Source organism: Euprymna scolopes, chromosome 31 (genome assembly GCF_053919585.1).
Source record: "Euprymna scolopes isolate OS-2025 chromosome 31, ASM5391958v1, whole genome shotgun sequence".
NCBI lineage: Eukaryota > Metazoa > Mollusca > Cephalopoda > Sepiida > Sepiolidae > Euprymna > Euprymna scolopes.
The window spans coordinates 2,501,148-2,516,519 of NC_136512.1; the positions used below are offsets into that span (position 1 = coordinate 2,501,148).

Below are 15,372 nucleotides of genomic sequence, written 5' to 3' on the forward strand. Positions count from 1 at the left end.
GTAGAACAGGCAGAGGGATGCAACGTTTCGTCGATGGGATAGAGGCTGAAGCTTAGATGCCAGTTCAGGGCCTATCAGATTGGCGACTCTCTTTTGAACCTTGTCTAGGAGCGAGAGACTAGCAGCAGATGCACCAGCCTAAATGTGACAACAATACTCCATACATGGGCGAATAGTGGCCTTATAGAGGTACAGGATACTTTCGGGTGTTAGTAGTTTTCTAGCACGGTAGAGAGAGCCTACCTTTTTCGCAGCGGCCCTGGCAATGTTTTCAATATAACTGTTCCAACTCATGTTTCCTGTGAACATTAGGCTAAGCAGCTTGAAAGATGTACTCTCAGACAGGGAGTCACTGGCCATTGCTATTGTAATTATTGAAGGAAACCAGTTTAGTCTTGGCAGCATTGAATGTGACCATCCATTTTGTCCCCATTCCACTACAAATTGGAGGTCATCCTCTAGTGTTTTTGCCATTTCCTTAGATATGTGTTCATTTGTTTTCCTGTCATGCCTGTTATAGAGCGTGGTGTCATCAGCATATATACCCATCTCAGAGGCAGTTTTGTCGGGGAGATCATATTAGGAACAATAGAGGTCCAAGGATAGACACCTGAGACACTCCCGTATTTATATCACACTGTTTAGATGTATGACCGTCGAGGACAACCTGGATTTTTCTCTTATCTAAGAAGGATTTAATTATGTTAAGTATTCTATCAATGATACCATATGATTTAATTTTCCTGAGGAGACCCTTGTGCCATACCCTGTCAAAGGCCTTAGATATATCTAGAGCTACTGCTCTGCCCTCCCTCGCTTTGTCCAGTGAATGGTATATACGTTCAGAGATTACAGTGAGGATGTCAGCTGTGCAACGGTCTTGTCTAAATCCATATTGTTCGTCAGTCAGAAGTTTAGCATCTGTAAGGTGCCGGACTAGAGCATGGTTAATTATGGTCTCGAATATTTTGGCGAAAAGTGGGAGGAGGCTAATGGGGCGATAATGTTTAAATATAAAAAGATATAAAATTTGTAATAAACCGTTTGTTTAAATTGTTATATACATTGTTAAGTGTTGTGATTTTTTTTACGATCTCGTTTACAAAATTAATAGATTTTTGTTTCTTATCTAATCTTTATGTATTGAGAATTAAGGTTTTAGATGAGGAAAAAATTGGATTATAGAAGAACGCTGAATATCTGATACAACTTATATGAATAAAACGTGTTTCTTGTACGACTTTTTTTATTTCTTAACTTTAGTGCAAAATTGTTTTATGAGTAAAATATATTCATTTGTTAACTGATTTTAAAGTGTTTATTTATTTATTTATTTTATCAAGCCATGGTCATAAAACTGTTAGCAATAGACAGAGGCTACTAAGCTAATCAGGGAATGCATAAAACTTAAGAATATCATGATAGTTAGCGAATACAGAACTCTGTAAATGTGACAATGATACATGTTCATTCACACAATTCACACAGGACTACAGAACACAATGCGAAATGAGATTGATGGTACATCTCTCAACAAACACCAGTGTGATTATGCAGATGGTCTAATGTGAATGTAAATCGTCACAGGTTTGGTCTGCTCAGCTGCAGCACAGGGCGGTACTTAAGGATTGCGGTGGGGCAAGAACCATGAAATAATTTGTAAACAACAGATGCAAATGTTAGATTCCAGAAAGTAGACAGCAAATCTAACCCAAGCAGATCATATACTCCAGAGGGAACAAGGTTGCAGCAGGGTATATGTAGTACAGATCACATGATGCAGTTAGTGAAGTAGATTGCTGAAACATGTAGCAAAATGTAGTAAGCAAAAAATCAGGAACAAAGATAGGAAATAGTCAGTTTCGCCCTGCTCCACCCACCTCTAGAAGAGAGGGATTTCTTGGGGGTAATGACCGTAGAGAAAGAAGAAGAAGGAGACAAAAAAAGGCAGAAGAAAACTCGCTTCTCGCAGATACGTGGTTCGTTACAAAGAACAATCCAACCGCCAGAACCACCTACACACAATCTGCAGGACACTGCTTTCCAACGTCCTCCCTTTATATATTTGCATAATCGCATGAGAGCAGACGTGATTCTGTGAGAATTGCATGGGGTCAACGCCAATAAAAACTCATGGACGCCATCTTGGAACTCTCTTCTGCTCAGCCCACAACACAAACGTATTCGAGGTAAGCTCTTTATTTCCCCTCATTTCGGTTATTGCTAATTCTGCTACAATCACTAAGTGAAAGATTCTTATGGAATATTGAGATAACCTACCCTGCTAAGTAGATGCTCAAGAGAATCATAGAACACCCTGCTAACTCCAGCAAGCACTATGCGACATAATTCTGAAGCAGGATGTTCAAGAGTGCAGAACAATACGAAAGGAGATCTCTGGTACATCTCTGAGCATTATGTATATATATATTATGTATATATATATTATATGTATATATTATATATATATTATGACAATGCAGATAGTCTAATGTAAAAGTATATTGTCGCAGGTTTAGTTTGTTCAGCCCCAGCACAGGGTGGTATTTAAGTATTGCAGTGGGGCAAGAGCCATGAAATAATCTGTAGGCAGCAGAAGCAACTGTTACATTCTGGCAAATAGACAGTAGATCTAATCCAAGCAGATCATATACTCCAGAGGGAATAGTCATGGCAGGAAATATGTAGCATATATCTACTGTAGACGCTCAAGAGAATCGGAGAGCACTTTGCCAACTCTGGCAAACAATAGCATGCTGCAAAAATTTAAAGAGCTAAAATAATGATAGTATGCTGCCATATAAATAAATGGTGCTTGTTAAGATAATCAACAGATCGATTTTTTTTTTAAATATGTGGTTTTAAGCCAAAACTACAGTACTTACTTGTCATGTCAAAAATAATAATAAATTCAAAAATTCATTGCTATTAGCTTAAACAAAACATCACCATTACAGTAGGGAAAATCACATCAGATGTTCGGTGCACAGGAGGACAGAGTTGAGAAAACGACCAGACCAGATGTGCCTGACAATGTAAAAATCGAAATTAATTTCCTCCAAACTTTGTTCATTTGTCGACCAGAATTAAGTAAGGAATTAATTTTAGCTTCTTTTTGATCTCTCTCCTCATAAATGTACTTCTCTCCCTTATAAAACCTTTGAAACTGCAACAAGTTTCCATTGTTCTGTGCATGAGTTTTATTCACCAAAAGAGTTAAAAAGCCGATTAACACTAATTTTGAACTTTGGTAAATAAAAATGGATTCAACCATGAGTTTTTAATTTTCCTTCCATATACAACTAAAATCACCAAATATCAGGCAAAATTGCAAACATAAATTACAGTTATAACAGAAAATAGCATGTATCCAATACTTATGCATGTCACTGTATATATAAAGACTAGCCTGGGTGCCCGGCGTTGCCCGGGTGTTTGGAGGTGTGTGTTGAGCAAAAAAAATAAGTGGTAGTAGGCAGGCAGGCTCAAAAGAATGTGCAAAATAAAATGTGACGTTTTTCTGTTGCGCCCATCGCCAAACCGGAAGTGGCAAAGGTTTAAATAAGGGCTAGTCAATCGAAAAGAGGGGTGACTTTCGAAAATATCAGCAAAAAAAGTGGCCCCTCCTTGTAGAAAAGTGTCCAGTTGAGAGTGAAGGAATTAATGTTTTTAGCCAATTCTTTGATATTTGTCGTCCAAAGGGTCGAGTTTCAAAACGATACCAATCTCGTGAAACTCCATCGCCTCTGTCGAAAGTTTTAGGCAAACATACAAACATACGTACGTACATTTCACCAGACAGGTGAGATTTATATTATGGATGATATATACTTACGGTAGGAAATTTGAAGTCCACTTTCATATAGTTGCTCATTCTATACACATCCTTGGGAATATATATGGCTTTGTTTGCACATCCCATTACTGGTGGTATGTTACCTTAAAAAGATATTTTGTTGAAATTGTATGTAAATAGTTTTTATGAAAAGTTAAATTCAATTTTAATCGTAGTTTGCCTTTGAAATTCATTAATTAATAGGAGTAGAACCAAAAATCATGGATCAAATGCATTTGAGGCACCCAAAAATAAAAAATTATTAAAAGGACACATTTGTTTTTAACACCTTTGTTTTTTTAAACTTCTGGTTAAATTATTGTTTGCAACTTTGCCTTCACATATTTTTTTTTTAACAAAAATACAGTTTTATTTACAAGCATTTTTGTAATTAGCATGCATTTAATTCCGTTATTTTCATGGCGAGTGCTCGTCTGAGCCCCAATTTATGGTCCCCCTTACTTGACTTTCACAAAAAACATTCGTTATCTGAAACCACTATCAATAATTTCCCCCACTCTTTATCTATGCCTAAACCTAAGCGTAGATTACATGAACAAAGTTTATTTCTTAGAACTACATATCTGTGGAACTCTCTTCCATTTTCCCACTTTCCAGCTGACTACAATATGGTCGTATTCAAGTCCAACGTAAACAAATTATTGATGAGCCGTCCCCTTTAGTAATCCAATTTACTAAATTTTCATTACTAATGATTACTAGGATATTGTCCTCATTGACTACTCTACACTCATTAATCCTTTTCCTCAAGTGGCCTCCAGGCCTTGATAAGTAATGACTCCTTTGTGAAAAATAAAAATCTAAGACTATTGCAGAATAGTTAGAAAATGACCTTCAGACCGTAATGGAATGGGGCCTGTAAATGGATGGTAACATTTAATGCTAGTAAGACTAAGCTGCTCTCCTTTAACAATTACAAGAAGCCTATCTAACCTACGATATTGTCCCCATTGACTACAGTACACTCATTAACTCTTATCCTCGAGTAGCCTCCGGCCTTGATAAGTGGTGACTTCTTTGTAAAAAAAAAAAGAAGTTTTATTTACAAAACGTTTTGTTTAAACAATGACACAAAAATATTAAAAAAAAAATTTTTTTTAACTTTTTGCTAGAAAAAAAAAAAAATGTAGATGAAGCTACCATAAAACAAAGAATGACCAGAAACAAATGATAGACCTGAAACAATGTCCAGTGTCTCTAATTATGGGTGACAATATAGCATCTTTGAATGAAACCTATGAATTCTTTAGCAAAAAAAAGAACAATAGTAAATGAAAAATTAGCCTAAAATTTTTCCAATTCTGATACTCCGAAAAGTTGTGATTTTAAAAAATTCTGTCTTCTAATTAATCGTCCCAACACTAATATATATATTTTGATGGTAAAGAACTGCTGATCCATGAAAACTTAGGACTATTGTGAAAGCGAGTTGATTCAGCGATTGCAGAAGATTAAATGACTCACAAAATAATTTTCCAACAAAAGACTTTTTTTTAAATTTTATTATTATCATTTTTTATACAGTTTTCAAGGTTATATATATATATATATATATATTACATGGAAGTCACTGTCATGCTGTGTTGTGCATGAATGTGTAATAATGAGACTTGGAACACGTGTGTCTGGTTGGTAAGAAAGGAACGGAATAAGAAGGCGTCCCACTTTATTAATAGATTGCTATGCACATGCATCAGTGCATACAAAAGTTAGATCAAGAAACCCGGACGAAAGAGTGTATATAAAAGTTACTAAAACGAAAGAGCAGCAATATCATTACAGTCACCACTTATCAAGGCCCGGAGGCCACTCGGGGATAAGGGTTATAAATATATATTTCATCAATAAAATAGACGCTTTTTTGTCTATAAATTCTGTTTTTTATTCTTTCATGTTTTGTTGTTTCACCATGTTTCGGCAAACACATCCTCTGGCCTTCTTCAGGTATTTACCGGGGATAAGTTATAAAACTCAGCATTCCTATCTTTTTTATTTTTTATTTATTTTTTTATTCTTTTTACACAAGCATCACCACATTATCAAGGCCAAGAGGCCACTCGAGGATAAGGGTTAAAGCGTGTACAGTAGAAATTGGGCAATATATTAACCGTTAGTAATGGAAATTCGGTAAATTTGTTAACTTTTATGGAACGGCTCATCAAGAACTTGTTTACGTTAGACTTGAAGACAACCATATTGTAGTCAGCCGGAAAGCAGGAAAACGGAAGACAATTCCACAGGCGTGCAGTTCTAAGAAAGAAGCTTTGTTCATGAAATCTATGTTTATGTTTAGGCACAGATAAAGAGTGGGGGAAATTATTGATAGTAGTTTCAGCCAGACGAGTGTTTTTCATGAAATTTTGGCGAGATGGGACCATAGATTGGAGTTCAGACGAGCACTTTCCATGAAAATAACGATAAAGCAGAGATAGGATTGCCACGTCTCTTCTGTGGGAAAGAGGTTGCAGGGAAGAGAAAGAAATCTGCCGATATTTAAGCATCTTCCACCTCAATCACACCACCTGTTGCTACATACATTTCTGTTTACCGTCAGGTTATTCTAACATTTTTTTTTTTTTTTAAATTTTTTTTTTATTACATTTTCACCCCAAACAAGGCACATTGCGACTTTGGTGTAGGGGGCTACTATCAGGGGAAACATCTACTGGGGTACTATGTAGGGATTAGGGCAGCGAGATGTTGGTTCACGTTGCACTTGAACTTATGCATGTCAGTACAGTTGGGGAAGCAGTGACCTGGAATGGAATTCCAAAGTCTAGCAGTTCTGGGGAAGAAACTACTGGAGTAGAAGGATTTTTTACATCTAGGGATCTCTACAGTGTGGGGGTGGGATTTTGCAGCTTGTCGGGTTTGTCGAGGGTGTTCACGTCGTGGGGGCACAAGTGCTTGCAGTTCTTCAGAGCATTCACCATTATAATACTTGTAGAACAGGCAGAGGGATGCAACGTTTCGACGATGGGACAGAGGCTGGAGTTTTGATGCCAGTTTAGGGCCTATCAGATTTGCGACTCTCTTTTGAACCCTGTCAAGGAGCGAGAGACTAGTAGCCGATGCACCGGCCCAAATATGACAGCAATACTCCATACATGGGCGAATAGTGGCCTTATAGAGGTACAGGATACTTTCGGGTGTTAAAAGTTTTCTAGCACGGTAGAGAGAGCCCACCTTCCTTGCAGCGGCCCTGGCAATGCCCTCGATGTAACTGTTCCAACTCATGTTTCCAGTGAACGTTAGGCCAAGGAGCTTGAGAGACGTACTCTCAGATAAAGAGTCGTTGGCCATTGCTATAGGTGGTAGAGAAGGTTTCTTGTAATTATTGAATGAAACCAGTTTTGTCTTGGTGGCATTGAACGTGACCATCCATTTTTGTCCCCATTCCACTACTGATTGGAGGTCATCCTCTAGTGTTTCTGCCATTACTTTAGATATATGTTCATTTGTTTTCCTGTCGTGCCTGCTATAGAGTGTGGTGTCATCAGCATATATCCCCATCTCAGAGGTAATCTTGTCGGGGAGGTCATTTATGAATATCAGGAACAGCAGAGGTCCCAGGATAGATCCTTGGGGCACTCCCGCATTTATATCATATTGTTTAGATGTACGACCGTCGAGGACAACCTGGATTTTTCTCTTATCTAAGAAGGATTTAATTATGTTAAGTATTCTACCAGTGATACCGTAAGATCTAATCTTCCTGAAGAGACCCTCATGCCATACCCTGTCAAAAGCCTTAGATATATCTAGAGCTACCGCTCTTCCCTCTCCCGCTTTGTCCAGTGAATGGTATATGCGTTCAGAGATTACAGTGAGGATGTCTGCCGTGGAACGGGCTTGTCTAAATCCATATTGACGGTCGGTCAGAAGTTTAGCATCTGTAAGGTGCTGGACTAGAGCATGGTTAATTAAGGTCTCAAATATTTTGGCAAAAAGTGGAAGGAGGCTAATAGGGCGATAATTTAATGGGTCAATTCTTTCGCCAGAATTCTTGAATACTGGTACTACAGAAGCAGTTTTCCAACAGCTCGGAAAGCAAGATTCATTAAGGCATTTGTTGTAGAGTTTGGAGAGAACTGGAGCTACTTCGGCCGAGCACTTTTTTAATAGCACAGCTGGGATGAGGTCGGGTCCACATGCTTTGGAAGTGTCAAGGTTTTTTATGATAGCATGCACCTGAGCAGGGGTGATTTTTAGGTCGTCTAGCGTGGCGTCTGTCCGCATAGGAAATTGAGGTAGGGGGTGGTTTAGAGGGTCCAGTGTGGAGTTTGAGGAAAACCGACTGGCAAGCATGTTAGCCTTCTCGGTTGCTGAGCAAAGAACCTCGTGATTGTTGGTTAGTGGGGGAATTGTTGATTGCCCATTATTTACTACACTGTTGTAGATTTTCCAGAAGTCACGAGTTCCTAGTTTTTGTGCTTTGATGCGTTTTTTCGTGGTTTCCGTAAATTCCCTCTTAGCTGTCGCTATTTCTTTCTTAACGTTACTTCTAGCTTCTATGTACTTCTGTCTGTTTGAACTGGACTTATGTCGATTAAACCTGCGGAATGCATGCTGCCTTTGAGCAATGGCAGTTGCGCAAGTCGAAGTAAACCATTGGGGAGAGTGGGGCTTGCTATAGAATTTCCACATGGGAACATGCGCTTCGATTGCAGTTTTGAACCATTCAGTGGTCTCGGTTGCACACTGTTCAGCAGGAAGAGAAAAAATATTTCCCCATGGGGCGTCTCTAATAAGATCTCTGATAGCTTCCCAGTCAGCCTTTTTATAGTATCTCGTTGTTTTGAGCACTGGCTCTTCAGTTTTGGGTCTAGAGTTTAGGGCGATTTCAACCATTATCACCGCATGATCAGCGTTCCCAAGTGGGCTGTCGGCTTTCGTTACACAATCATCAGGAACTGTGGTCAAAAACAGATCTAATAGTGATGCGTGTTGTTCTTCCTGATCAGGGAAGCGGGTTGGAAAAGTAACAATTTGCGCTAGGGAGTGAGATACAGAGAAGCTATGAGTTGCGCTGCCTGCTGCATCTGTGTAAGTAGAGAATCCAAGCCAGTTTTTGTGATGGACATTAAAGTCGCCAAATACATGTACTTGGGCGCTAGTGTCGAAGGAGAGTGCTGTGTCTATGCTGTCAGATACTTTGTTTATTATGGTGCAGTCTTGGGTCGAGGGAGAGCGGTAGAGAAAGTAAAAGTAGCTAATGTTGTGTTGCATGATTAGTCTAAAGCACATAAAGGCTTGATCATCCGTTTCTAGGTTTGTTTCTCTAGTCAAGGGAAGGGTATTACGAATGTAAACTCCAAGTCCGTGCATTAATGTGACCCTGGCCAAAATTCATATTCAGTTGAACACTTTCTATGAAAATAACGATACATCAGAGACAAACTCGCAACATCTCTTCTCATCGCAGTTAATCACCTGAAGAAAGCCAGAGGATGAGTTGGCTGAAATGTGGCGAAACAACAATAACAATGAAGATGAGAATAACAGTCTGCCAAAGAACTGAAAAATAAATAAAATAAAAAAATCTAAAACGAATTAAACAAAAAACAGCAAAACTTTTACATCTTTTAAAAAAATGCTATTCACCAGGTAAAGACTATTGCCACTGAAATACCTAATGTGATTAGGGGTCAGATTTATAGGAAGGGAGTATCCTAAACAGGGAGTTGCTCAGTATTTGTTCACATCGTATCTAAACTTCTACATGTTAGTGCAGTCGGGGAAACCGGCAGCTGGGATGGAATTCCAAAGGCAAGCAGTCTGAGAGAAAAAAGCTATCCAATTCATATGGAAATGAATGAATGTCACTAAACAACAACACTAGCACCAACTCTGTGCTCCAATGATATATATTAGCTATAAATAAATAAACAAAGAAAGAAAAATAAATAAATAGATAAAAATAAATAAATAAATAAAATATTTAAAAAAAAACAAAGAATTTTTTACCTGATTTTTTCATGATTCCTCCAAGAAACACAGGCTTCAAATGTAAATCGATCATCCATACATTCTTGTAACGACAAAGCACCTAGAACGTGAATAGCACATTGTGAAATACGAGAAATCAATGGACAAAAAGAAAACAAAACGTTTACATAGGAAAATACGATGTAGCTGTAATGTGATTGGCTTTGCTAATACATAAATTAGCATAGCTAAACTTTGTTGCTTATAAGTAACCAGTATACAATAATCTAGCAACCTAGTTAGCGTTCTGATAAGTGAACAATACACTTTGAACATTGTTGAGATAAACTGACTATGTGCATAAATCAAACTCTTTCTTTGTTTGATTCTTCTGACGTCACTACTCGGGTCACTAACCTGATCATTATTTTTGTACTAAATTCTATTTGTTATTATTTCTAAAATTCCAAAGTTGTGATATAAATATTTAACATATTTTATTTTTCTAAAATACCTAACCCGTTTCACTAACATTCCTTTTTCTCTAATGGATATTTCACACGCAAAACACCTACATCGTTATCATAATAATCTCCTCGCTTAGGTGACTCGATGATGCCCGGGAGTTCAAAATATAACAATATAAGTAATCAATGGAAAAAAAGAAACAATATGCTTACATAGGATGATACAATATGTAGGTGGAATGCAATTGGCTTTGCTAATACAGTAATTAGCATAGTCAAACTTTGTTGCTTATAAGTAACCAGTATACAATAATCTGGCAACCTGGTTAGTGTGCTGGTAAGTGTGTGAAGGTCGTTTGTGATGTAAGTTTGTTTGTTTGCTTTCCTGGTTGATGTAAAGTTGAAAAGACTCATTTTATGTTTCAATTCTGTCACAAACGATGTTGTAGGTGAAATGTCTATTTTTGGATTGAAATACTGTCCATATAGGGTCAAAGCTGATCCAAAAACTACCTCTGTAAGGAAGAAGTGTAAGGAAAAATTCAAGATGGCGCCCGACTCTCTCTTTAACACGGTAAGATATCCTCAACACGGCACAAGAAGCAACAGCCACACGATTCCCCAGCCAACTCAATCGTCACTGCCCCACGTCTTTCCCCTCACCCGCTTTTATCGTCGTTCTAGGCCGGCTAAATTTGCATATTCCGAGAATTCGTGTGACTTTGCGAGACATCATACTTTACAAAAGACGGCGGTCGCCATCTTGGTCTTTCTTTTCTATTTTTGGTCGGTAACGCTGAGCTGGTCTCGAGGTAAGTCTTTTTCCCCTCATCCGTCTCTCCCACGTACCCACACAACACGCAAACACGCGGGCGCTTATCTCCTGGATGCACGTTACACTCCCCCCTGATCTGATGATCACATAGAGAGCACTGGGGGGGGTGGCCTTTTAGTGCGTGTGCTTCTGCGAAGAGGTACATTCACTGTTTCAGATTCGGGCTCTGGATCTGGTTCCGCCTCATCAGATGAAGTATCGCTATCAGTCTCTGGAAGGGGCTCACTGAATCCGTGCATCGGCAGCTCATCGCGAAACGCTTCACTGCTTTCTTCTGTAGTTGTATGATGCACCTCGGTAGCTGGGCGAAGATCTCGCACATGTCGTGGGGTTCCATCGACCAAAACAGACTGCTGGCTAATCACTCCAGATATGTGTCCTCGCTTAAACTTGTCGGTGCACCGATTTCCTGGAGGCCGCACCCACACTGGATCTCCCACTTCATATCTGTTATATGTTCCCTTGTCGGTTGGCTGCGTAGTGTTGATTCCCTTCACTCCGACTCGGTACGTGTAAATAGCATTCGCAGGTGCAGTTGAAGGGGACGTCCCGTCCTTTGGCGTAATGTTGTACCAATATGTTGCTTCCGCAATAGTACATCGCTTCCTGGCAGCAATTCTCTTGATGCTGCGATGGCTTCTTTCAGCAATGCCATTTCCTGATGGCACATGCGCACATCGCAACCGTAGTCGGACGCCCCACTCATCTAACAACTGCCGGACTTGCTGGCTACAAAACGCTGCATCATTGTCAGTCAGGAGCTCTTCCGGCGCACCTCGCTCAAAAAAAATGGATGATAGGTGGCGAACAACATTTGCTGAATCCTGTCTGGTCATCTGCCGCCACACCGCAAATCTCGTAGGCCCGCAATCAATGAGAGTTAGAAAGGGCTTGCCACTGTAATGGGTAATATCCATGGCCAGCCGCTGCCACACACTCTCAACTTCCAAGCGACCCTTCTGCCATCGCTCTGGTGCAGGATCAATAGACTGGCAAGCCTCACAATTTCTGACGATCTGTCTGACATCCATCTTGATCACTGCTGGGTATGCACGCCTCACAAAATAAAGGGTCCTCTTGATACCCGGATGTCCGCTCTGTGCATGAATTTTTTGTATTTGACATGGGTCGATTGCAACTGCACAAGATCGAGCAGTAATCTCCATTCCCATCTTCGCGGCTTCATACCATTTGTGAGGTACACGGGTCAGTTGGTCAGCACGATTACAATGTGATGGCACCAGAGTGACGCTCAGTGATAGCCCATACTCAGATACTAGGTTTTTTAGCGTGTCTAGCCTTCTCCGTATTAACATTTCGCTTGCTGCCTTGGTACGGATTCGTGTCCGTCCTGAAAGTGTGTCAGACACCCAGTGGTAGACACAGAGAGAATCTGTGTACAAGGTCAACTTCTTAGACTGCCACTGCAGGGCCAGATTTACCCCCTTTACAACAGCGTCCAGCTCTGCCAGGTTGATATGCTGAGAATCTGTTACGGGCCGCAGCCAACACGCATCCTCGAACACGTTTCCTCCTTGCTCCAACGATACTCCCAACGCCAAAGAACTGGCATCAACCCACACACCTACGTTGTCTCCGTTAACACACCACCGCCCACAGGCAGGGTCCTTCTTGTTCACTCTCTCCAGTGTCTCTTTAATCATCAGAGTTAGTAGGACATCATCGGATATGTCATCCCAACCCATGGTTGTTAAATTTGCTCTGCGTTTAATCACACCAACAGCTGCGCGGAGCCAGCCACAGACCGGTAAGTGACCAACAAGTTTTCCACACCAAGAAAAAAACGGTCCGCCTTGTAACGAGGTTGGGGATGCTTGGAATTTCACTGCCACGCCTCCATTGTAGGGTGCCATCTTCTTCATAAACATCCAATCCCAATACACGTGCTCCTTCCCTTAAACGTTCGGGATTCTTGCATTCCAGACCAAACTGAGCCAACTTTTCTTTGACACACGACGCAGACTGTACATCTTCATTGACGTATACGTCATCAATGTAAGCTGACGTCGAGTCCCTCATGGGCTTTTCTTGGGACAATACTGTGTTGACAATAGTCTTCATGATCTGTGGTGCCACATTTAGGCCAAAGTCAAGGCGTGTAAGGCAGTACCTCTGCCCCTGGAACCAAACTGTCTGGAACGGCCACAACGTCTCATCAACTCGCACCTGTAAATAGGCTTTTCGCAAATCCAATATTGAGACATTAGTGCCTTTCTGACGCCATTCCCTCAACTTACTGGCGCAAACGTCAGCATCGGCAGTGTAGGCTTCAATATGCTTGTTAAGCTCCCTATAGTCCAGCACGGGCCGTACTTTCGACTTGTTATGCTGGACTACTGCCATCAAGGGTATTAGACCCTTCGGAGGCCCAAGCTTGTCCTCAGGGTAGGGGATTAACCAGCCATCTTGGATCCACGCCTTTAGTTCCTTTTCGTATTCTGCTCGGGCCTCACTGGGTATAGGGTACTCTGCAACCCCATTCTTGAGTTTAGTCGGTGCCATTCCCTCGGTCCACTTCCAAGATGCAATCCAGGCCCTCTTGCGCGAGTCGTAGTCCACTGTAAAATCCGGCCGATCGATATGGAGCGCTGCACACACTGGGGCCTCTAAGAATCGCACCTTTCCATCCCGATGAATTGCGACTCCCCCCAGCGCCTTGATGGCATCGTATCCGAACAACAGGTCAAACCCCAGGAGATTTCCTTGGGTCACGAGCACATTGATCTTAGTGGCTGCACCGGTGTCCGTGTAGATCTTGACAGTTCCAGCTCCACAGCATGTCTGGGTCTCGCCTCCTATCGTGGTGACTTTGATCTTCCTCTTAGTCCAACTTGGACACAGCCTGGTGCTCACTATAGTATGCGAACAGCCTGAGTCGAGAAGTGCTGAGCAGGGTATCCTGTTTACGTAGACGGTCATTACTGGTTGCGCCTTGTTCAAATTTTGCTCGGGGAGCAGGGCGGCGCTGACGTCCTCTCCCCTGATACGTTTCCCGCACAGTTTTGGGCTAGATGCCCCAAACCGCCACACTTAAAACAGCGCACACGCCCCCTGTTGGTGCAATTCCTTGCAAAATGTCCGCGTCGACCGCAGCGAAAACATTTCCCATTGCTTGCAGGGTTCTGATTCGGAATCTCCCGAGCGCCAATCTGGCCTGTCTGTGTCGCCATCACAACTGGTTCCCCCAGGTCCTCCTCATCTTTGATGATGGCTCGAGCACGTTCCATCAAGTGTTCCATGGTCGTTGTTGAAACGCTGGTTGAGGCTCTCAGTAGCTGCTTCACCCAAGTGGGAAGGCCCGCCACAAACGCGTACGCGAGCGTCCGCTCCGACACCCCTCCACCGAACAGAACTGCGAGTTTCTTTAACTCAGCGAAGAAAACGGCCACGCTTTCCTCCGGTAGAAGTTTTCGGGAAGCAAATTTTTCATAGGCCGTACAAGGATCCATGGCAAATGCCTTGTACAGCGCAGCTTTAATTGCGGTGACATCTCCCTTTTCGGCAGCACTGAGTTGCTGATATACACTCAAGGCACCCCCAGCCAATCTCAGGGGAATTACAGTGTGTACCCTTTTCACCTCACAAAGGTCGCACGTCAGCTCGAACCTTTCAACCCAGTCGACGATGGACGTGGACCCGTCAAACTCGGGTATGAGCTTTAAGTCAAATTTCGACTCGGTCATAGTCCTAGAGGCCAAATGGCCGAAATAGCTTGTAAGGAAGAAATGTAAGGAAAAATTCAAGATGGCGCCCGACTCTCTCTTTAACACGGTAAGATATCCTCAACACGGCACAAGAAGCAACAGCCACACGATTCCCCAGCCAACTCAATCGTCACTGCCCCACGTCTTTCCCCTCACCCGCTTTTATCGTCGTTCTAGGCCGGCTAAATTTGCATATTCCGAGAATTCGTGTGACTTTGCGAGACATCATACTTTACAAAAGACGACGGTCGCCATCTTGGTCTTTCTTTTCTATTTTTGGTCGGTAACGCTGAGCTGGTCTCGAGGTAAGTCTTTTTCCCCTCATCCGTCTCTCCCACGTACCCACACAACACGCAAACACGCGGGCGCTTATCTCCTGGATGCACGTTACAAGTGTGCTCTGTAAATCTTCTTTCATCGTGTTTCTTATCACAAGAAGAATTAATGGTAAATTGTCTGCCGAGTTCCCATTGTTTAAATACATAGCCAAGGAAGCTTTCAATTGTCTGTAGAATTGTTCTACCATCCCATTTGCACAAAGGTGATAGGCAGTTGTCTTAA

At 41.6% G+C, this 15,372-nt stretch overlaps 1 protein-coding gene across 1 annotated transcript in view; it reads right to left on the reverse strand.

Moving 5' to 3' along the window:
- LOC145255590 (glutathione S-transferase kappa 1-like) overlaps nt 1-15,372 on the reverse strand; it is a 42,109-nt gene that overhangs the window by 19,853 nt on the left and 6,884 nt on the right. Inside the window, exons 2-3 of the mRNA XM_080114068.1 lie at nt 9,824-9,905; nt 3,836-3,939 (exon numbers count right to left, since the gene is read on the reverse strand). Coding sequence (XP_079970194.1) covers nt 3,836-3,939; nt 9,824-9,905 — 186 coding nt within the window. The remainder of the gene's footprint in view (nt 1-3,835; nt 3,940-9,823; nt 9,906-15,372) is intronic.